This window comes from Schistosoma mansoni, chromosome 1 (assembly GCF_000237925.1).
Source record: "Schistosoma mansoni strain Puerto Rico chromosome 1, complete genome".
In the NCBI taxonomy this organism is placed as follows: Eukaryota; Metazoa; Platyhelminthes; class Trematoda; order Strigeidida; family Schistosomatidae; genus Schistosoma; species Schistosoma mansoni.
Window position 1 is genome coordinate 3,291,159 of NC_031495.1, and position 25,457 is coordinate 3,316,615.

Consider the following 25,457-nt stretch of genomic DNA (forward strand, 5'->3'; position numbering starts at 1 on the left):
ACTTGGAAAAAACCGGTTGCAGGTTATCCTCGCTGCACTGTCGTTGAGCTGAGATTCCAGTTAGAACAGTCGTCCTTTCGCATTATGTTGTAGGATATTAGAAATTCTGTAGTAACTAACCGTCAAGCTTTTGACTTTTACTATCTTTTATCTGCTATTCAATGTCCTATGTTCTGCATTCCAAGGTCGAGATGGTTCATTGTGATGAACGTTGCTACGGCTAAGTATCACTCCACATTCATGACTAGTTCTCCGGATGAAATATTAGATCTTTTCTTTATGTCGGTATAATCCTTCTTCCTAGTGCTACTTACCGGGGGACGTTTCCTTTCTTTCCGACCTTAGGGTCACATTAGGGTGACTTTATGTCAGGCGGTCCATTCAACCACCTATTTATTCCTATGGGTTTTTTATATGGACACCATCTGAATTGCCTGGCTGTATACTATGAATACACATCCTTACCTTTTCTTGATAATGTGTATGTCAAGTTTTAAGACGTTGGTCCTCTGACTCCTACAAACTACCGTTCATCATATTACATTTAACTTAGTATTTTCCCCTTAGCAAAAAGCAGATTTGTGGTCTTGTATGAAGCACTGTAGAAGGGTTCCATGACTCAAAATATGAATCTCGCAAAGACTACTCACTCATCAAAAGTGGTGAGCTACTTATAGTGGACGGTTTTGTCGTTAGTTACCATTTCCTCTCAGTTTATAATTTCTGTGTTCACAACTTCAGATGAGACAACTTAGTTTTCAACTCCTCTTACAGGAAGTCCGCTGACCAATGGGATTTTATCCCTTTTGATGTCCATTTCTTTCACTGAGATCAAATTTATTATTGAGCTTTCGGTACGTACAAAATCATCAGTAACATGAACCCCAGTATCCTGACCACCATTACCACAGTCAATCTTTTTGATAGTGATAGGATACTCGTAGCCTCTTGGATAGGTTCTGTCTTGGTTGAGTGGCGAAAAATACTTGCCCAGTGAGAAAAGGTTTTGACCATCTCTAGTATGAATCAGCTTTTCAGATAGTACACACGTGATAGAGCTAGTCATATAGTATCTTCGTGAATAGCAAAGTAGCGATTCCACTCTCCACAAGAAGAATATGCTAAACCATTGTAAGAACCAACATAAATTGTAATATTATATAGATGAGATCATGAGTCAATTGAAGCTAGAACACCATAGAAAAACTTGAAGCACCAGATGGCCGTTACGTCCTTTTATGGGACTCCTCAGAAGCACTCAGTAACCAGTGGAGTTCAACCAGGTCTGCTGGGAGATATCAACTCACTGAAGACAATTGGTGAATGATTGCTCAACTTCGTGGATTGGTTAAAGTTAGACATTAACACTGTTGGATGACGGCCAGCTCAGTGGTCTATCGGTTTAGTGCTTGCGCGTGAGACTGGTAGGTCCTGGGTTCGAGCCTTGCGAGGCGGGATCGTGGATGCTCACTACTGCGCAGTACCAAAATAGAACGAGTTAGCTGTCCATTGCTTACAGTTTTTTTATGGTGGTCTAGCTTCAATTGACTCATGATCTCAACTATATAAAATTACTAAAATCTCCATGAAACCCCCTTCTAATAAAATGTAATGCTTAGAAAATAAAACAGGTAAAAATGAAAGAACGTCTGGCAGACTTCTAGAATAAAAGTGGTGGCGACACGCTCAGATTAACAAAACGTACTAGAAATTAAAAAAAATTTAACTCTCCGAAATGAATTAAGGAAGGATTTTAATTCAACTGATTCAAATCAAACCTGTGTTTCGATGCCACAAAAGCATCAAAGACATGTTTATTTGGAATGATTTTGAGGGTCACAGACCTTCTTCAAAAGCGAGCGATCCTGTAGACACCGAACACCTTAAGATTAATGAGGCGTACAATCCAGAATACTTGGATTTCCAGTGTACCTGTTTTGTTGAAATTTCACTAGCTAATACTATTCAAATTCAAATAGATAAGAGGGCTAAGGTATTGATCGACCTAATTATAGTAACAATACAAGCGTTCAATAAGTTACAGAAGAAGTAGTTCCACAAAAACTTTAGGCAAAAGTAAAACTTATTACGGACGAATGATAAAATTCATTTATCATATGAGGGAAAATATCTGCGTATGTCAAGAAATAACATTATATTCACTTTAAACTATGTGCCAATCTAAGTTAGACAACCATTTAAAACCTGTGGTATATTGCGGTGTCCCATACTAGGGTCGGAAGACCATCCAGTGCCTCTAAGTTCCCATTGGTAGTTTGACTTAGGTCGGTTCATAATTTCAACGAATTCCAACCATTTCTTCAACCCCATACAAACAGTATCATACCCAAAGTAGAAGAACAAGTTAATTCACTTTGCTTTAGAGATGGATGACCAAACATAAAACACTAGTTATTCAGGAAATGCTACTAAATACCTTTTCTCCTAAAACAAACATGGAGCACGCCCTAACATTAATAACAGAAAACAGGAGAAATTACTTCACAACTAAAGTACAGTGATCTAATATGACGACCGCCAAAGGATAAGTAAAACAAATACGGAACAATTATTAGAAGACTCAGCGACGTAGGAGGGTTTGTTAAAATTCAGTGTTTGTGAGCATTACAGAGAGAATAATTGCAAGTAACCCAAAAAGGCAACAAACGTGTAAAAATGCCGACAACAATAGAAGAAACGACGCATAGGAAAAATAAGTTAATGGTCAAAATGAAAACCACACATGGAAAGATTTTCTCACATGTTTGCGCAGGGACATGGCAAAATAGATTGAACAGGTGATTAATTTTTTGATCGTGAATGTTAAGGCCATTTGTAACACGCATAAAATGAAGAGATTTTTGTTCATTTTTAGTGATTTAAAGAACAGGATACTAGTAAGGTTAAACAAAGGAAATACACTGAAGGTCAGTGATGAAAAGAAAGTAAAAGCGGACTTTGTCGAAAACCAGTACACAGTCATCAAGTTTTAAACTAAAACATTGGGGGTCACTTTGTAAAGCTGTCGGCTATTTAGACAAGAAGAGAAGTCAACAGAAATCAGAAACAAAATCAAGCACGGCAAGTAACAAGGTCAAAAATATCTAAATTCCGGTGACTTCCTGACAGGTATAAGGTACTACGTCTTTGTGATATTTAAGAGTATTTGGATTATATTATAAACTAGTAATCCCAGAAACAATTCAATTTAATCAGGAAGTATTAGATGAGCACGAACGAATGTATTGTACTTGGAATTCAAAATCAAAACAGTCGTCAACACAAGAGAACCATTGGTTCATTCAAACACCACAGTCTTCTATTTCCTTAAGTTGAATGGTTATGGTGCGCTTAGCACAACCGTTTATCAAAATAGTCTTGGGAAGCCTAGAAGTTTAAGCATTGATGGTGCGTTGATAAACAGTTAGAAACTTTTTCCTAGGATTTGTACCAGTTTTCTTGGCCCAGCTGTAAGTTCGGTTGAGATCAATAATCATGCTGCTTTGTAAATATAATCCACAGCTTTAACGCACAGTTATTGTTGAGCATTTACAATCAGCTGTTAAACATCATGACTTTCAACTATGTACAGAACATTTGTATATATGCTGCGGGTATATTTTCACTAATAACAAACTAAAAATGTCACAAATTAAAGTTGTCTACTATAATAATCATACTTTTACACGTTATCAGCCTGCTCGAAAGCAGAACCTGGCGAAAAGTAAAGAAGTTGATCAGAACAAGATTTGTGGAAATAGTAGAAATCTTGATAGTTGAGTTCATTATTCGGTCTAAGCCAGACCACCATAAAAAACTGGGACCACTGGACGGCCGTTTTATTCCAACATGGGACTTCTCAGCAGCGTCCATCCACGATACCGCGCAAGGGATTCAAACCCACGACCTTTGGTCTAGCGCACGAATACTTAACCTCTAGACGAGTGAGACGGCATTCAATGATGTTAATGTCTAATTTCAACTAACTCACGATATTACGCCACCGTCCACTATCGTCTTAAGTGAGTAACTGCCTCACAACAGACGCGGTTGAACTTCAGTGGCCAGGGCTTCTCATTAGAACTCCATGATATCAACTGAAAATCAACAAACTCCACAACCCTATACTGATAATTTCCATGCACTCATTAGTGATCGGCTTCAAGATGAGATTCCTGAAGCTCTACTGATAAGCGGTTGCCAGTGGTATGGTTGACTTGGAATTTGAGATTTTCCATTTAATTAAAACAGAAAGCCGATTTAAGTAAGAAAATAAAGAGTAAAAAGGAATTAACTGTAACATTAATTTCATTAGAAAGTATCCAACGGTGTTAATATCTAACTTCAATCAATCTATGAATGGATGCGTAATTATTCATTCATTGTTTAAGGTATATTCCTGAATCAACCCGACATGGATTCAACTATATTATGGAAATCCTAAATTAATTTGATTGGTTTACGTGCATACACCTGTTACCCCTCCTCGAGGAGAATAGGCTGACCATCAGCACTCTCCATCCAACCCTGTCCTGGGCATTCCTCTCCAGTTGGTCACAGTTGCTATTCATCCTTTTCATGTCTGCTTCCGTTTCCCGACGTAGTGTGTTCTTGTGCCTTCCTCTTTAACGTTTCCATTCAGAACTCCAAGTTAGGGCTTTCTTCGTGATGCATTTTGGTGATTTCCTTAATATATGTCCTATTCACTTCCAACGTCTCTTCTTAATTTCCTCTTCATCTGGAAGCTGGTTTGCCCTCTCCCATACAACGCTTTTGTTGATGGTATCTGACCAACGGATATTGAGTATCTTGTGTAGACAACTGTTTATAAATACTTGTACCTTCTTGATGATGCTTGTAGTAGTTCTGCACATTTCAACTCCGTACAGTGGAACTATCTTGACGTTCTCATTGAAGATTCTGACTTTGATGTTTCCTGGCAGATGTCTTGAGTTCCATATGTTCTTTACTTGTAGGAATGCGACCCTTGCTTTGCCAATCCTCGCCTTTACTTCTGCATCGGATCCTCTGTGTTCATTGGTAATGCTCTCTAGGTTATGGTTTTCCTATGATGTTGATGATTTCCTTAGATAAATCATAGTGTCGCCGAAATTTCCATAATGTTTTCATGCGCACACAGTCAAACGCCTTCTCATAGTCAATGAAGTCGATATATAGCGACGAGTCTCACTCAATTGATTGTTCAATGATGATCCATAGTGTCGCGATTCGGTTTGCATACGACCGATCTTCACGGAATCCAGCCTGTTGATCTCAAAGCTGGGCATCAAGTGAGTCTTTTATCCGGTTCAGTAACACTCTGTTGAAAACCTTTCCCAGTACTGAAAGTAGTGTGATGCCACTGTGTTTCGCAGATTTGCTCAGATCTGACTTCTTTGGTATCTGGATGAGTTGTCCTTCTTTCCAGTTGGTCTTCACTTGTTCCTCCTCCTAAATCTTGCTGAATAGAGAGTGGAGCACGTTTATAGTTGCTTCTGTGTCTATCATCAGTGCTTCAGTTGGTATAAATGTCAAACCATGCTGCTTTCCTATTCTTGATTTGTCTAATGACCATCCTGATTTCTTCGGTTGTTCGTGAATTGACATCTGTAGGAAGGTGTGTGTGTGTTGTTTTTATGTCAGGTGGGGTCAACGGAGCTGGCCTATTCAAGAGTTCCTCGAAGTGTTCCATCCATCCATTACACTGTTCTTAAATCTCGGTAATTGTTTTGCCTTATTTTTCCTTGAGTGGTCTTTCTGACTTACTATATTTCCCTGCCAGGTTCTTCATCGTGATGGGGTCTATAAAAAGATTAGTTACTGTTATATCCTGGTGAAGACATAAGTACGAGTAACTCCCAGGACCTATTAATGAATTATTATTCTATATATATTCCTATTGTTTAACTATTGAGTCATTAGATTGTGTATATCTATATTAATCTTATTATGAGCTTTATTTTGATCTATGAATTATTATTATACGATTTACTGTTCTTAAATTATATTCAGTTTATTAATTATTGTATCCCACGTTCACAGCCACATTTGGCTTCATCTTGTACAAATATTATTTTCTATGTTATGGTGTGATGAGGTCTGTCTGTCTGGTATATAAATAGAGTATGTTTGAAATAAATGATTCGCATAGCAGAGGCTTCAATTGATGTTTTTGGACTCAACTGGAAGGGCTAGGCTGACAAGGGATCAATAAGGACGCTAGACTGCTCATACCGGTCGAAGTCATTGGTTAGCACAGTGCTAAGCTTAAAAAAGTCATGTTCCGATCGGTGGATAATTCACGTGATAAAAAGCCGGACATAAAATCATAGCGAATTGGCATACGGCCTATTTTTTCATAAAGTCATGACAGTTACAGTTAAGGATGTTACCAATAAACTATTTTCTTTGTGACTGACTCTTTGTTAAAACATTAATTCGTCTAAAATAACATACAAATAGATAATTGATTTCCTACCGTTTCTACAACATTAAACCAAGTTTTCTACTTAAACTTGTGACCGTATTGTAACTCCATAAATAGAATTCAGTTACTATGATTTAGTTTTTGTAGTTTGTTTTATATAGACAACCTGTTTAAATGAATTATTTGCTTATTTCAACTAAATATACATACCTACGAAAAACATTCTTTTTTCACCACAATCTCGCAAGACGGGATGTTTGACGCGCACTGTTGAGGAGTCCCACAATAGGACGAAACGACCGTTCAGTACTTGCAGGTTTTCCATAGTGATCTAGACTCAATTGACTCATACTTTTGTACAAATATATATGAAGATCTTATTACTATTTATTCAACTGCCAAATGAATTCAGAGATTTGTTTATTTAATATTAGAAGGGGTTTTGTGGACGATCAAACCATTCAACTCAGAGAATAAAGTTTTCTTCAACATCGCCATGAAGTTAGATGCTGAATACGTCTAGTTTAAATTTATTTGGGATAATGTGTTGGTTTTTGACTTAATGTTTACAGTACACTTAATGAGTACTGAGTAACACTGCAGCATCGATGATCTGATTGGGTTTTTTTTCATCTCTTAGTTTTATTGTAGTTTTGGTTTTGTTTTGGCAATTTTGTGTCTAACGTTTATAATATCGTTTATAGTTAGCTTAGTGCTAAGTACCTTACCAGATTTCTAAAGTAATCAATTTTGTGTCTAAAGTTTATAATATCGTTTATGATTAGCTTAATGCTAAGTACCTTACCAGATTTCTAAAGTAATCAACTAGCAGTCATATTCTGTAGCTTTCTGTGCGAAGTTTTTGAAATGCAGAAATAGGACATCCTCAGCTCAAACCCGTATTACTAATAGGAATGATCTTTATTGAATGAACTCTGACCTTTATTTGTCTTAAATGTAGATTAATGTTTATCAACAAAGGGGGGTTTTTGATCTCAACTATACAAAATGTGTTAGGATATAAAAGTAGAACTTACGATTTATCACTTCAGTGAATGGAATGAACATTTATTTATATAAGGATAAGCACGTGTCAATGAATGTTATTGTTAATCAAATATGAAGTTATCATCTATTATTTGTAGATAAAAATGAATTGTAATTTTAACTGAAGCTAGACCACCATGGAAAACCTGGAAGCAATGGGCAGCCAACTCGTCCTATTGTGGGACTCCTCAGCAGTGCGCATCCATGATCCAGCCTCAAGAGATTCGAACCCAGGACCTATCGATCTCGCGCGCGAGCGCCTAACCACTAGACCACTGAGCTGGCATCCAACAGTGTTAATGTCTAACTTTAACCAATCCACGAAATTGAGCAACCATTCACCATTGTCTTCAGTGAGTTGATATCTCACAAAATTACTAAAATCTTCACAAAAACCCTTTCTGATAAAACTATACCTGTAAATAATTCTAATAAGCTTAAGAATCATTGAGAATCAGACAGTACTTAAGAAAATAACGGTATTTACCATAATATTTGGTTGATTATTAAATTTCTGATACAAGGACATGATCTGTGTGGTCAATAGAATGGGGAAACATTGGACAGCCGTAACAGCGCGTATCCATGAACCTACCACCGAAGATCGAACCACGGACCTTTGGTCTCTTGGAGGAACAGCTATACAGTTTTTTCTAGTTTTAAACGGTTATTAAACCGAGATCAATCCGTGACATCAGCTATTAAATGAAAATATTTCCTGTGCTCAGTAGTGACTAGCTTTATGAGATAATTTCCGGAGTTCTAATGAGAATTCGTGACCAATGGAGCTAATCCGTGTCAGGTATAGACAGGTATCTACCCCAGACAATGGAAGATGGTCGCGCATTTTTGTGTATCGGTTGAAGCTAGACATTAACACCATTAGATGCTGTCTTGGTGATCTAGGAGTTAGGCGTTCGCGTGAGAGACCGAAGATTCTCGGTTCGAATCCGCTTAGTGAGGGATGGTGGATGCTCACTACTGAGGAGTCCCATACTAGGACGAAATGGCTGGCTAGTGCTTCCAGGTTTTCAATAGTGGTCTAACATTGATCAATTGATGATCTCGATTAAAACTTAAACCATATAGTTTTCAGACTGCAATATTTGTAATAGTTTTGTTTGGTTGATACTAATAAGTGATGAGTAATGAAATCATAGCTAAACATAGTATAAAATAGAATATTTTATATCGTCAGTTGCATTGTGTTTTACTTACACAAAATGGTTTACAGTTACAACTGATAGAAAAACAACAGTTAACTAGTGATTTAATCAAATATTTCCACAAAGAGACAACACAGAGTTAATATAAGTCTTATAAATGAAACATCTGTCAACTTATTCATTCAACTTCTTACTGAGCGTGGGAAAACAATGAATTCTATGTTGGAAAAGAAAAGAGTACAACCTTATAACGGAACCAGGTGATAAATATGTATAAAAAGAGTAATCTCTTGATGTCAGCGAATAAACACAATAAGAATATTTAGTCCCATTTCGTATTCCCAATATTTGTCGTCAGGGTCTACCAAGATGTAAGATAGAGAAACTTTCATAGTTGAAATCATGAGTCAATTGAAGCTAGATCACCATGGAAAACCTGGAAGCACTGGACGGCCGTTTCGACATTAACACCGTTGGATGCCGGCTCAGTGGTCTATCGGTTAAGTGCTCAGGCACGAGACTGGTATACATTTTGTTTACAAAATATAAGTTAGCTAAATGGTTCTGTTCTAAGATTATACACAAACTCAGTATTTACTTTTCAGAGTATCTTCTGAATACTCATTAATTTATACAGATTTAAAACCAAATACAGGATTTTAATAGTTGAATTCATGAGTCAATCTAAGCTAGAACACCATAGAAAACCTGGAAAAACTGGGTGGCCGTTTCGTCCTAGTATGAGACTCCTCAGAAGTATGTATCCACGATCCCATTCGTGGGATTCGAATCCAGGACCTTCAATCTTGCGCGCGATTTTTTGATTTATACTCAATCGTAAACTTTATTTTGCTGTTACAGTTTCTATCTGAATCCCAAAAACATAGCAAACTTGATTACATTTGAAACTGGAACATACTACTTCTAAGTGGGATCCTTCAAGTTTTGAATCACTTCACTATTCTTAATGAAGAATAGAAAGTGTATTTACTATATTTCATAACTACCACACATTCTAAAGTACCAAGGTATTTCAAGTAATGAATTTATAGAAATACTTTCTAGGTATTCTAGATAAAACTTAATTATGTAGGAGAAGTGTTAAATAACATATATGTAGAATACAAAGTTATAAATCGTGGTCAAAAAACCATTAGTCCAATATACATGTATGTGAGAAGATTAGAAGTAGAAAATTGAAAAAAATAAATAGTAGATTTAAGTGACTAAGTAAGGTCAACATGAGAATAATAATAATAATATGGTCGCTCAATAATGTGGATTGTTTGAAAATAGATATTTACAATATTGAATCGCGATTTATTAGTCTGAAAGTTAAGTTTCCGCGTGCTATATTGTGGATGCACATTGTTGAGGAGCCCATATTGGAACGAAACAGGTGTCTAGTGCTTTGAGGTTTTCAATAGTGGTCTAACTTAGATCAGTTCGTGATTTCAATTAAATTTAACTAATTCCATAACACCATATGCTACTACTACATGTTTACTATAGTTACTGAAAACTAAAGTAACAATATTACTTATTCAGTTCTCGATATAAATTAATTGTATTCATGTTAATACTAAAGCCTTCTGACAAAATGAATTTCCTAAATGTTTATTATGAAACTATGACTTGTGATATTGACGAAGATAAACTTAAAAGGCATTTCATTTATGGTACAACGTAGGAACTGTATAAAACCACACATTAAAGTCATTTTAAACTTTAGACTGTTCTATAAGCAAAAATGGATAGTGGCTAGCATTGCAATCCAGGATACGTGTCTCGTCCTATTTGGGACTCATCAACTGGATGTACCTGCATCTCAAAGTTGATGTTCATTCTGAGACTCAAACCTAGTACCGTTCGGTTCAAACGCCATCGCGTTATCCACTCAGCTACTGAGTCCTGATATCCACTTGCTTGTATAATGGGGTGAAGTTTAAATTCACTTAGTATTGTTTGTTTGAATCTTCCCATTGATGTTTAAGATTGCAGCTGGTCAGTCTCTTATTGGTATATGTGCATACTGTGCGTATTACCTCGATATTAGCCTTAATTCACAAGCGTTGTAAGCAAAGATGAACATCATAGGTGAACATCAACTCTGAGATGCAGGTACATCCAGCTGACGAGTCCCGAATAGGACGAAACGTGCGTCCATCTAGATTCCACTGCTAGCCACTATGCATCTTTGTTCATAATGCTTGTGAGTTAAGGCTATATCGAGGCAATACGCACACTGTGCACTAATGCCAATAAGAGATTGACCAGTTGCAATCCTAAACATCAATGAGAAGATTCAAACAAGTAATACTAAGTGAAGATCATTATTACTTTATGATTCAAATAAATCACGATTAATAAATGATTCATATTGAATAGCTAATTCATCAAAATTATAATTCAATTAAAGATCGCTTATTCAATCATTTAAAGGTGTGAAAACATGAATGAATGATCGGATCATTCATTTTGTTGATCCAATTCCTTTCCTTAAATAAACAATTTAATCTTTAAATGTTATTTATTTGTTGTATCTTCCCATTGTTATTTAAAGATTGTCATTGATCAATCTCTTATTGGCATATATATGTATCTTGTCCCATATAGAACAAAACTTACTACTTACGCCTGTTACCCCTCGTGGAGGAGCATGGGCCGATAGAACAAAACACTTATCCTATATTTCACTGCTAGCCATGATCCATCTTTAGTTCATTTCTTTGTTATTTTTTTGTTTTGTTTTTCTTTTCTTTTTTTTGTGCTTTTCATAGAAAATCAATGAAGTGTGCAAGGGAATAGAGAGAATAGGGGGAAAAAGTTTTCATTATCTAATTATGTTTTGTTTATCTAGAATGTTAAACATTAATCTTAGTCTATGCGTGTGTGTGTGTGTGTGTGTTTCTTTAATGGATGTGATGTGTTTCAATGATTGGTAATACTGAAAAATAAATAGAATTACACAGCAGGGAGTTTTGAATTTGGGTACCTGTTAATTTGGGTTTATGATTTAAGTTAAGTGTGTATGTATAAGATGGATAATGGTTAATAATGGAATCAAGGATGCACGTTTTATCTTATTCATTATGTATGTCTATTAAACTTTTTTAAGTGATTTGTCATGATTAATTGGTCCAAATAAAAAAATAAAGAAGAAGAACTTGACAATCTTGTAAATTTGGAAGCACTGGACGCGAGACTGGTAGGTCCTGGGTTCGAATCTCGTGAAGCGGGATAATGGATGTGCACCGACACTGAGGAGTCGTACAATAGGATGAAACGGCTGTTCAGTGCTTCGAGGTTTTTCATGGTGGTCTAGCTTCAATTGACTTATGATTTGAACTATGAAAATACTGAAATCTCCACAAAACCCCTTTCTGATTATAATCTTGTAAATTACTAATATAGAGAACTGCATCATAGTCATTGCTCATTTTATAATAGTCTTTAGAAGTACATTTTATGATGATAACTTATTTAGAGTCAATATAGAAAGAATTATGGATAAATGTATTTGAATAACATTGCATGAACTGTTCTCATTGTTCATTAACCTGAAAACTTGTAGTGCAATGCTTCGTTAATCTTTCATTTCGATAACTCTTATAATACAAATCTTAACAGTGCATGAAGTCAGTAGGTAAAGAGAAGCTGCAACTACAGTTGATTATCAGATAACTCAGGCCACAAAGTTACAAGCACATGAGTAAGTATCAGCGAGCAAGCGCAAGCAAATACATAGGCAAATTTATAGTCAAATTGTATAACGGCGCAGCAAGACGAAGCAAAGCTAATAATAGGATTTGTGTGCATACATATATGGGGGGAGGATGGATCATCGGATGATATTTAAGCAATCAACGTTTTGGCTAGAGTCTGTCATGTGCTATAGTGATCATAACAGTAAAAAGAAATTTGTAAATTGTTACTATCCAAATGATAATGTCTGTTAAATTAATGTAAGGGCTTAACCAAAATTAACCATAATCGAAATCGGGTGTAGGATAGCTGTTATAATTTTATCATAAAACGTTGTGATTGAAGTAAAATCATAGCCAGATTAACAGTTGAGTTTCATGACTAAAAAACTAAACCATTTGGATGATAAATTGATTTGGTATTGCTTGTTTAAATATTCCCATTGATGTTTGGAATTGCAATGGATTAGTCTCTTATTGACATATATGCATCCTATGTGGACTGTCTCGATATTGTTTTACGTCACAAAGATTATAAGCAAGTATGAATAGTGAATAACAGTGGAATCTAGGAGGCGCGTTTTGTCCATCTTACAAGTCCCAATTGGGACGAAACGTGCGTCCTGGATTCCACTGCTATCCACCATTCATATTTTGTGGAAATTTTAGTAATTTTATATAGTTGAAATCATGAGTCGTCCAATGCTTCCAGGTTTTCCATGGTGGTCTAGCTTCAATTGACTGATGATTTCAACTATATAAAATTACTAAAATCTCTACAAAACCCCCTTCTAGTGTTAAGTAACGTCGGATTACTGTTTTCCTGAAAAATTGGGCGTCACATAGAACGCGCGCGCGAGAGAGAACTCAGCTTTGGGATAAATTTTTGTCATTTAAATAATCATTATCCTATTATCCATGTTTACATCTCCTAATCTAACATATTTAGCTACTGTTAAGCATGAAACCGTCATTAGTGTAATTATTACAATCATGAATATTTTTTATCTACCTATTGGACTGTAGTTAAGTGTTACAGGGTGTAGTGTACACAGTTATAACCCAGTAAATATATAAGAATCTATCAATGAACATATTTTGGTCACATTTGGGAAATACACCAATTTACATTTATCATTTATTATCCCTAATGACTAATTATCAAAATCACAAAATTGGCTACATAAGTTGTGTTATTACATTCTGTAACAATGATATAGTATCTAAATTAATCTAGTTTCATGTATCGAACCACTTGACAAAGGCTGACCGATTAAATGAATTCTGTTAACCAACGTATATACAAATATAGTCATATTGTTTCATATTATTATTGTAATCAGGTTCAATGATGATCTTATTGAAACAATGTTTCGTTTCGATCAACATCAGTCTAAAGATAATTTAGATAGTTAAGATCATGAATCAATTGAAGCTAGACCACCATGAAAAACGTAGAAGCACTGGACGGCCGTTTCGTCCTATTATGAGACTTCTCAGCAGTGCACATCCTGGATTCGAATCTCGTGAGGCGGGATCGTGGATGAGCACTGCTGAGGAGTCCCATCATAGGACGAAACAGCCGTCCAGTGCTTGCAAGTTTCCCATGGTAGTCTAGCTTCAATTGATTCAATGATCTCAACTATTTAAATTATAATATCCATAAAACCCCTTTTGATAATAATTTAGATAAAACGGAATAAATATTGATAACCATTGCTCTTAAAGAGAACAAGTTCATAGTTGTTCATTTTGAAGTTAATTTTCATTGCAAATCTATATGAGTTGATATATCATAAGTAATTTGGGAGGATTGTGTAAAACTTGTTAAGTAATAACTATTATTCAAGGTTGGTTATCTAAGTTCTATGGAATGTTTGTAAAGATGTATATCTTTAATTAGTTGGACATTCAGATCACTGAATAGTGGAGTTAAATGTTCATTTATTTTGCTACTACCACAAGGTTGTAGATGACGTTGAGTCTCGATTGACTATGATCACCACTACAATAAGATTACGCGCCCAAAAACGACTTGGTTCCTTCGATACGTCGTAAACCAGAAGGCTGTAATTGGTTCAAATAAGGTATATTTATTCTCAATCTCGTAGTATCGAATGAATACCTAGACGCGCTAAAGAATACAGACATGAAGAGCAGAGCGTAAGAATGTTCGAACTAACAAGATGGACAACGGAACGAAAAGTGATTTTTATACAGTTAAACAACAACGAGTATAGTAAAACAATCACTGGTACAATTGGTTATAATAATTGTTTCCATTATGCCAATCGCGTTCTCGTCGAGAAAATTAGGTCACTACAATGTCATACAGTTTTAGTCTCGATCTTACATGATTTCTTAGTTACATACTGTTGAAAAATATTAAAGTATGATTAGATAGTTGTCCTTTGTTTAATGACATTTACTGGTTTTCCATCTGACACCTAACTGTGACGAAGATTAACTTTAGATTAGTATTTCATATAGTCTATCTTCACCGACTACCCCGACGTGCAATGCTTTATGGCGTAGAAGTAGGTTGGAAGAAAGCTAGGGGCGGCCAGACCAAAAAGTAGCACAAATCCATGAAGTCACTGACAATTGGACTGAGCCATATTGGTAGGTGTAGACTACCTGGTTGGGATTCGCGAGATGATAGCAACCGATGGTTAGAGATCTTGAATAACATGGCTCAAAATTGTTTGCAACGGCGAAGGTGCATCCACTCTTTGTGTTGTGCCAAATTCTAATCTTCTGAATTCTTCATGTCATCATCTTTTTTCTCTTTCCAAATTTATTTCATTGGATTATACTCCTTCAATAACATCTTCAAACCCTAATCTTTCACATAATGCTTATACTCTTACTACTTCTACCACTATGGGATTTGAATCGACAACTGCATCTCTGTGGTGATGTGGTATGGCAACTCGAACTGATGTACGTACGTACGTACGAAGTTCTACGTTGTGACTGACTGACTGAGTTCATAAATCATAAAGTTATCTACAATATACAGATAATAATAAGAAAAACTTTGGATGAGTTATCATTCTGCAGATACGTTTAATCCTCAATAAAAGGGTCTAATATGATGAATATAGAAGGTCTGATTACTAAATGGTTTCTATGAAATGATCTATCAATATTATAATGAATGTATAATTTCTAGAAAATTCTGTTAAGTTGTTCTTTCACTTCTTCTTTCCTCGTTTTTTGTGCATGATCTGCCATCTGCCACAGAAAATACTTTTGTGAAATATGCGGACGATCTCACTGTATGTATGCCGATTTCTACCTCTTTACATCCCATAAAAATGAATGAGTTTTTGTCTCGTATTGAATGGTGGTCTGTTGTTAATGGTATCATACTTAATCCGTCTAAATATCAAGTTGTTAACTTTAACCTGAGACATAAACAGCATCTAAATACCATGTTACACTCCCACAATGTTGGTGCCATTGGAGACTCGTTGATAAATACGGTGTCGAAAGTCAATTAACTTGATGTCATCTTTTCCGCTGATCTCTTTTTGTCTTCTCATGTTTTACTGCTATTGATCACTCAGGATACTAGAGACAATGTACACCATTGGTTTGGAATGAGGGTTTTCCAACTCCCCTAGGTGGACACTCCGTGTCCACCAATCCGTTTAAAGCGCCGGAAATTCTCTTTTCGTCTTCTCGATTTCGTAAACAACAATAATGCCACGAGGAAGCAGTGAGTAGGACTTCCCTGGGAGAGGCTATATACGCGTGGCCGTGTGAGAGCATTTCGAGAGGGAGGGAGCCCCCCCTCTCCGAGAGTGGGGAGGGGCAAACGCTTCATTTGCAAAATATCAGTCAATCGTCACAGGCTTCATTGTTCTTTCATTTCTACACCAATCACTCTCTGTTTTCATTCTCTTCTCTTAGATTTTCTCAACCTTCTACTGCCAGGTATTCCATTTTCGGTTGATGATACATACTACTTATATCTATCGACATCAGTAGTACACACCACAATATCACTCTTTTCAATTTAAGAATAACACATTATATAGTTGAGATCGTGGGTCAATTGAAGCTAGACCGCCATGGAAAACCTGGTTGGCCATTTGTCCTATTGTGGGACTCCTCAGCAGTGCGCATCCATGATCCCGCCTTGCGAGATTCGAACCCAGTACCTACCATTAAAATCTCCACCAAACCCCCTTCTGACAAAGAACAATACTTAAAACTCATTTCAAAATGTATTGAATATAGATATATAAATATTAAAAAATATAGGTTTATACTGTACAGAAATAGAGTTGATCATTGTTCCATAAATTGATTACCATGGTCTCCATAATCCATCATTCTCTTCTGATAATGATAATGAATTATATGATGATGTAGATAATGATGTTTCATCATTACAGTTATTCGGAGAAATTAGATTTGACATGAACTTTTCAGTTTTCTTTAATTGAATCAATAAATCTTGTGATTGTTCATATTGAATAGATGTATAATGTGAATGACTATAGTCAGGTATAAAGTTTACAGATTCAGAGAAATCATTGACTGGAGTTTGTCCCGATGGGAATGACGAGGATGATGATGATGATGGTGATGATGTTGATGATGAATGGATGGTGTTCAACTTATTACTTAATATATGTGACATTGTAAACTGTTTGGAATGAATCCATTCATTGGTAATATTAGAAAGATAATTTTGATTAACTTTATTGATAGTTGAAGATGTTATAGATTCATTGGTTCTTTGTTGATCTTCTAAATGTTTTTGAATGATACTTTTAAAGGCAGTTTCACAAGAAAGATAACCATAATAGAACATTCGGACATTGTCAACTTGTTGAGACTCTTGAAATATAGTTTGACATTTGTCTGATTGAAAATCTGAAAATGGAAGAAGAAGAAAAGAGTTTGATAATAGAATTTATGGGTTTGTGTCCCAATGAATATATATGACGTGATGATGCCGCCAATTAGAATACAGTGAATTATCGACCGGATCAATGACACTGTAGATGGCGTCGAGTTGCGTTTGACTATGATCACCACTACAATAAGATTACGCACCAGAAAACGACTTGGTCCCTTTGATAACTCGCAAACCAGAGGACTGTAATTGGTCTAGATGGAGTATATTTATTGGCGATCTCGTGGTATCGAAAGAGTACCGAGATGTGCCAAAGATCACAGGCAAAATGGCAGAGCGTAAGAATGTTCGAACCAAACAAGGCGTACGACCGAACGAAAAGTGACTTTGATACAGCTAAACAACAACGAGTACGATAAAACAATCACTGGTACAATTGGCTATAATAATAATTGTTTCCATTACACCAATCGCGTTCTCGTCAAGAAAAGCAGGTCACTACAACACATAAAACCCATACGATCAGTCTTGAGACTCTATCGGTCCTGCTTCCCCCGTAGTCCTATCTGTTAAGTCCAGAACGTCAATAACAGCTTCTGAGATATGAACCGTATATTTCAGACATACTGGGTTTATATACAAACCAAACAAACCATATCGTACCATAAAATAGAAAATAAAATTTGTACAAGGTTTAGTCAAATGTGGCTGTGAATATGGAAGACAGTAATTGATAGACTGGACATAACTCAAGAATGGTAAATTGTATAATAATAGTCTATGGGTCGAAATAAAGCTTATAATAAGTGGAACACGAATATGACTAATGCATAGCATTATTCCAGAAGTCGATTCCAACAGTTACCATTCACTATTCTCATCGGGATAAAACAAAATGAAATAGGAAAAACTCCTAAACTATTAATAGAAGATGATCGTGCAACAACGTGAATTGGTTAAAAGTGGACATTAACACCATTGGATCCCGGCTTACTGGTCTAGAAGGTAAGCGTTCGCTTGCGAGACCTGAGGTCCTGGGTTCGATTCTCGAGTACGAGCTCGTAGACGCACACTGCTGAGGAGCCCCATGCTTGGACGAAATGGGCGTCCAGCGCTTAGAAGTTTTTAATAGTGGTCTAACATTGATCAGTTTACGGTTTCAACAAAATTCAACAATCTCCACAACCCGAAATTGTAAAATAATAATTTATCAGAAGGGGTTTTGGAGAGATTTTAGTAATTTTATAGAGTTGAGATCATGAGTCAATTGAAGCTAGACCACCAAGGAAAACCTGAAAGCACTGGACGGCCGTTTCGTCCTATTATGGGACTCCTCAGCAGTGCGAATCTCACTGATGACATTGGCGAATGGTTGCTCAATTTCGTGGATTGGTTGAAGTTAGACATTACCATAGTTGGATCCCGGCTCAGTGGTCTATCAGTTAAGTGCTCTGGCGCGAGACAGGTACGTCCTGGGTTGGAATCTCACGATGCGGGATCAAGGGTGCGCACTGCTGACGAGTCCTAGAATGGGACGAAACGACCGTCCAGTGCTTCCAGATTTTCCATGGTGATCTAGCTTCAGTTGACTCATGATCTCAACTCTATAAAATAATAATTTGTATTCAAAAATGTGATTATATTTCTGTTCAGAACAGTAAGACAACTTGATAGTATTCTTTTTTGATACTATAAGACAAATTGTCAGCAATTTATTGAGTTCTATAGAACTACATTCATACATTTAAACTTTGACCTAAGCTTTTCCATTAGGGTTTGGAAAATCCTAATTCAATTTGACTGCTAATTGAATATCAATAATTCGAATAATGATTATTCTGGTAGATGATGTCATGAACTAACAGTTTGTAAAATAAGTGTTGAAATGGTATTAGTGAGTATTCTTTATGAAGACTGTGATGATAGTCGTTGCAAAAAAATAGCACAAATCAAAGACGTGTATTTCGACAATATCAGTTTCATTTTCTTCACTTGGTATTGTTTGCTTGAATCTTCTCACTATTGTTTAAGACTGAGATTGATCAGTCTCTTGTTGGCATATATGCATCCTATGTGGACTGCCTTGAGTTTGCTTGAAGTCACAAGCTTTGTAAGCAATGATGAATGGTGGTTAGCACTGGAATTCAGTTTGACGCGCTTTTCGTCCTATTTGGGACTGGTCAGCTGGATGAACCTGCATCTCAGAGTTGATGTTCACTCTGGGACTCGAACCCAGTACCGTTCTCTTCAAACTCCATCGCGTTATCCACTGATCTACTGAGTCCTGATAGCCACCTACTTGTGCAATGGGGTAATGTTTAATTCACTTGCTATTATTTGCTTCCATCTTCCCATTGCTGTTTAGGTCTGGTGTTATTGTTACTAGACATAGACATATATGAACAATTCATGAATAATCACAAAACTTATCTTAGATTTATGATAAACGTTATCATGCAGTCCATTTGTTTTTATTTAAGGCTATCAATAATAACAGGTACAAAGATTAGCAACTAATTTTGTTGAACTGACCCTTAATTCTTTTTATCCACTTTACAGATACCTAATTAAACAAGATGCTTTCGATTTATCCTTATCACCTGTTAGTCCATAACGAATACCACCTACAGAGTACGTCATATATATATATATATATATATATATATATTCTTTTTAGGTAACCTATTTCGTAGCGAATCGCATTGAAGACTTATCAAGTTTTCAAGACTCTTAAAGTGTTAAGTATACACTAGAAAAATAAACAATCCGACTTTTTAAATTCACTTAGCATTGTTTGTTTGAATCTTTCGACTGTTACTTAAGACTGTAATTGATCAGTCTCTTGTTGGCATATGTGCCTACGTGCGTATTGCCTCGATATAGCCTTAATTAACAAGCATTATAAGCAAAGATGGATAGTGGTTAGCAATGGAATCCAGTTTGACACGCGTTTCATCCTATTTGAGACTCGTCAGCTGGATGTACCTACATCTCGGAGTTGTTGTTCACTCTGGGATTCGAACTCAGTACAGTTAACTTCAAACGCCATCGCGTTATTCACTCAGCTACTGAGTTCTGATAGCCACTTGCTTGTATAATGGGGTGAAGATTAACTTCACTTGATATTGTTTACTTGTATCTTCCCATTGTTACTTAGGATTGCAGTTGATCAGTCTCTTATTGGTATACGTGCATATTGTAAGTATTACCTCGATATAGCCTTAATTCAAAGGCATTATAAGCAAAGATGGATAGTGGTTAGCAATGGAATCCAGTTGGATACGCGTTTCGTCCCATTTGAGACTCGTCAGCTGGATGTACCTGCAATCGATCAGTCTTTTTTTTTTAGAAAATGTAAGTATCAAAGTAAATAAATTCACTTGCAAAAATAGTTTTATTACAAATACTTACTATTTGTTAAATCTTTTATGAATTTCACTGTCATATCCAAAATATCAGCTTTCTCTAATTTATTAGACTGTTAGAATAAAAGATCATATGAAAGTAATATAGAATGGTGTCAATGTAAAATAAGCAAACAAATGAATGAAAATATTTTTTAGTAATTGAATTCACGAGTTGATCTAAGTTAGACCACCATTGAATACATGGAATCATTGGATGACTGTTTCGTTATAGTATGGGACTCGTCATCAGTGCATATCTACGACTTTGTATACTAGAATCAAGACTAGAAACTTCAGTCTTACACGTGAACGCTCAACCTCTAGATAACTGAACCGATATCCAACGATGTTAATGTCTAACTGTAATTGATTCATGGTCTTGTATATCTCTTCATCTATTGTCTAATGTAGATAAGTTTCTCACACCCAACATGAATTGAACTTCACTGGTCACGACTTTCAATAGTTGTTTAACTTAGATGGATTCATAAATTTAACCATTAAAATATTTTTAATGTTAAAATGCAACTGTATGTAATGGTTATTCTGATGTTACTTTATATTTTGAGTCTATTCATCAACTCATAAATTGTACAACAAATAGTATCGATATATTGAATTAAAGAATAGTCATTGAATCATTTGAAAAACACTTTGAAGATATATTTCATTTTGATAGAGTTCTGTTCTCTGAGCTGGATGGTTTGGTCGTGAAGCTTTCATCGCCCAGCTCAGAGAACAAAACTCTATTAATATCATCCACCTGAGCTACAAATCTCCCCTCATCTCAATATATTTCATTGCTTACTCAGATAATACACGACATTTAACACGTTCTTTTTTTCCTTCTATTTATTAAGATCTATTATTCAATCGTAAATACATATTCATATGATTTAAAACTATTGTTTAACACCTGGAAGCTCTAGATGGCCGTTTCGTCCTATTGTAGGACTCCTCAGCAGTGCCCATCCACGATCCCGCCTCGTGAGATTCCAGGTTTTCCATGGTAATCTAGCTTCAATTAACTCATGATTTCAATTATATAAAATTACTAAAATCTCCACAAAAAACCCTCCTTCTAATATTCACAATTGATTGATCACTGCGTAGTGATCAATGTCATGCGTGTCAAGTCCTTCTTAGTGCTGGTCGAATGCTATCGATCAAGTTGCAATGTGGCCACTAGTCTAGGTGGCTCGACACTGCGTGCACTATGCACTATGTCTCTGGCTGTGAAGCTGAGTGACACGGGATCGAATCCGTCAGGGAGCACCAGTTCCCTCAAGATTACAGGTACACCTTGCTGACGAGTGCCAAGTAGCATGAAACCCAGGTCCAGGGTTTCCTGTTGACCACCTCCAACCACCATCTTACCCCCCCCCTTCTAATATTGTTTAACCTATTATATACATAAAAGTATTCAAACAATGTAATTTATAATTTCTTAACACACAGCATGATACTTATGAAATTCAATAACAGACACAATGTTCACTTGATTAACACAATTAAATATGCACCCGTTTGAATTAGGATGACAAAATAAAGGAATCCGTCAATTAATTAACTAGTAAGTGGAAAAAAAGGGAAGAAGAGAAACCCCCTCCCCCCCAAAAAAAATTGGGACAACTAAACTTACATGTTTAATTCTAGGCTCTATAATCAATCTTCTTAATTCTTCTAAAGCATGATTAATTCGTTGACGTCTACGTTTCTCTACTAAAGGTTTATTACGCTAATTGAATGAAAAAAGTTGAATAGTAAACAAATAATTATGATTGATTTTAATTAAGAAAGAGGTAGCAACATCATATTATTATACTTAAAGTGTTATATGTGACAAATCATTAAGTGTTCCAAGTGTATCAATAAATTAAACCTAATCTATAGTTTCATTGACTTGGTGTTGTTTTACTTGTATCTTCCCATTGTTATTTAGAACTACAATTGATCAGTCTCTTGCTGACTTGTGACGTCAAGCGATATTGAGGTAGTCCGCATAGGATGTACGTATGACAACAAGAGACTGATCGATTGCAGTTCTAAAGAACAATGGGAAGATAATAGTGAATTTAAACTTCACCCCATTACACAAGCAGATGGCTATTAGGACTCAGTAGCTGAGTGGATCACGTGATGATGTTTGAAGCGAAAGGTAATGGGTTCGAGTCCCAGAGTGAACATCAACTCTGAGATGCAGGTACATCCATCTGATGAATCCCAGATAGGATGAAACGCTCGTCAAACTGAATTCCACTGCTAGCTGCTATCCATCTTTGCTTACCATGCTTGTGAATTTAGGCTATATCGAGGCAATACTCACAGTATGCACATATGCTAATGAGAGTGACCAGTTGCAGTCCTAAGTAACAATGGGAAGATCCAAACAAACAATACTAAGTAAATTTCTTATCCGTAAGCGTTTAGAATCCATAGGTATATTGTGTGTTCATATCTATCTATCTATCTATCTATCTATCTACAAAATTAATCAGTTATGAGTATTATTCCACTAGGTTGTCCAAGCAAAATACTCAACATTCACTGACTGGATACTATCAGCAACAGCGTTTTATGGGAGACGACAAACCAGCTTCCAGATGAAGAGGAAATTAGGAAAACACGTATGAAGTGGATAGGACATACATTAAGGAAATCATCAAACTGCATCACGAGATAAGCCCTAACTTGGAATCCGGAAGGAAAGAGGAAAAGAGGAAGGCCAAAGAACACAATACGTCGGCAAATAGAAGCAGATATGAAAAGGATGAATGTTAACTGAAAAGAACTGGAAAGGATTGCCCAGGACAGGGTTGGACGAAGAATGCTGGTGTGCAGCCTATGCTCCTCCACGAGGGGTAACAGGTGGAAGTAAGTAATCATTCCATTTAGTCACTGAATTGAAATAAAACAATTCATTCATTACATTTAGAAACAATTTAATGAAGCTTCTAACTTTGATTACTGATTGTATAGTACTTCATAATTTTATTGTTCGTGTCAATTTTTTCTCAAAACTATCCCTAAAATAATTATTACACTACTATGTTTATAAATAAAACAACATATGTCATCCTTAAAAGTATACTATTTTAAATTCACTTCACTCCGCCTGTAGTTCCTCCGGGGGCTACTGCCGGTCCCAAGCCCGGATAAAGGAGGAGGGTTGGGCATGGGGTTAGAGACCCCATCCCGTAGAAAACTAACTCGCTAAAAACGCTTACCAGAAAATATTATTCATATTGTTTACTTGAATCTTCCCATCGTTACTTAGGATTGCAGTTGATCAGTCTCTTATTTGCATATGTGCATACTGTGTGGATTACCTCGAGATTGCCTTAATTCACAAGCATTATAAACAAAGATGAATGGTGGTTATCAGTGGAATCCAGTTGGACGCACGTTTCGTCCCATTTATGACTCGTCAGGTACACCCAGATGACGAATCCTGGATAGGACTATTTGTTGTTGTTGTTGTTTTTTTTACCGTAGAATAATAATCATAGATATACATATCCCCATCAGAAACATATTCTACAGTGTCTTTCATCTACTTATGAACTTCCTTCTTTTGAAATCCATCAAAAAAAGAAGCACATTGACTATTCATGCTAAAGTTAAATTCAAAGGTCAGACTATACTACAAGTAAATATGTTGTTTAAAACATTAGAAAACATTTTTGTTATTCATATGAGAAAGTTATTAGTTATATAATATACCCTTATGGGCCAGGGTAATTTTGCAAATTGGTTTTCAGGAGAACCAGAAACCATCCAGACTTTCAAGTGACAACCCAAACAGTACAGCTTGATCCCGTTTAACAAGAGAACCAAACACTACCCAGGCTTAACCCGAATACTACAGCTCAATCCTGCCCAACAGGAGAACCAGACAATATATGAGCTACAACGCTACAATCTGAACAATACAGTTCAATCCTGTGGCTCAACCATACAGATACCAAGCACCATGGTGGACCAATTCATATGAGAAAGCTATACTTTATAGGCATTGTAGGCATTAAAAGTATTATTATTATTATTATTATTATTATCAGAAGGGGTTTTGTGGAGATTTAGTATTTTCATAGTTGAAAGCGTGAGTCAACTGAAGCTAGACCACCATGGAAAACTTGGAAGCACTGGACAGCCGTTTTATCCTTTTGTGGGACTCCTCAGTTTCAGTGAGCATCCACGACCTCGCCTCACGAGATTCAAACCCAAGACCTACCAGTCTCGTGCCAGAGCACTTAACCGAAACGGCCGTCCAGTGCTTCCAGGTTTTCGCTAGTGGTCTAGCTTCAATTGACTCACGCTTTCAACTATTAAAAGTATTACTTATCATGTGATTATATCAATCATAGATATTATGACTTATTATTAAAAGTAATACAATGAGGAAGTATTGATTCTTATATTCACTTACCTTTTTCCAACTTGTTTGAGTTCCATTAAAGTTAGAATTAAATTGAATAGTATTGGAGATATCCATTTCATCAGGTATCATTGAATGTTGTATTGTATTATTAGTATATGGAGTTGATGTATACATTCTATTGTAATAATAAACTTTCCTATTTGAATAAAATAGACTAATTATATAATCATTTATTTATGAAGTTAACCACTGGATGGGTTGGTGTGGGGGAGTGGAGTGAGAGATAGGATCTATAATTGATTGTTAATTGATTACTGATTGGCTTCCTTAAAGAATATTGAAAAAAAAGCACAACAACAACATATTTTTGTAACCTGATCCCTTTCTTGTTCTACATTATCGACACATGTAAGAGATGACTGAAATGCCTAGTCATGTCTACATGCACATAT

The 25,457-nt window shown here is 36.0% G+C and overlaps 1 protein-coding gene across 1 annotated transcript; it reads right to left on the reverse strand.

Annotated features, from left to right (window-relative positions):
- Positions 1-16,662: 16,662 nt before the first annotated feature.
- Positions 16,663-25,134, reverse strand: Smp_152190 (basic helix-loop-helix transcription factor,hes-related; the record flags this gene model as incomplete). The annotated part of the gene is made up of 5 exons (XM_018793007.1): positions 16,663-16,852; positions 16,997-17,234; positions 20,629-20,695; positions 22,258-22,362; positions 25,054-25,134. 5 exons carry the CDS (start codon positions 25,132-25,134, stop codon positions 16,663-16,665), a joined length of 681 nt encoding a protein of 226 aa, XP_018647563.1.
- Between the last annotated feature and the right edge of the window lie 323 nt (positions 25,135-25,457).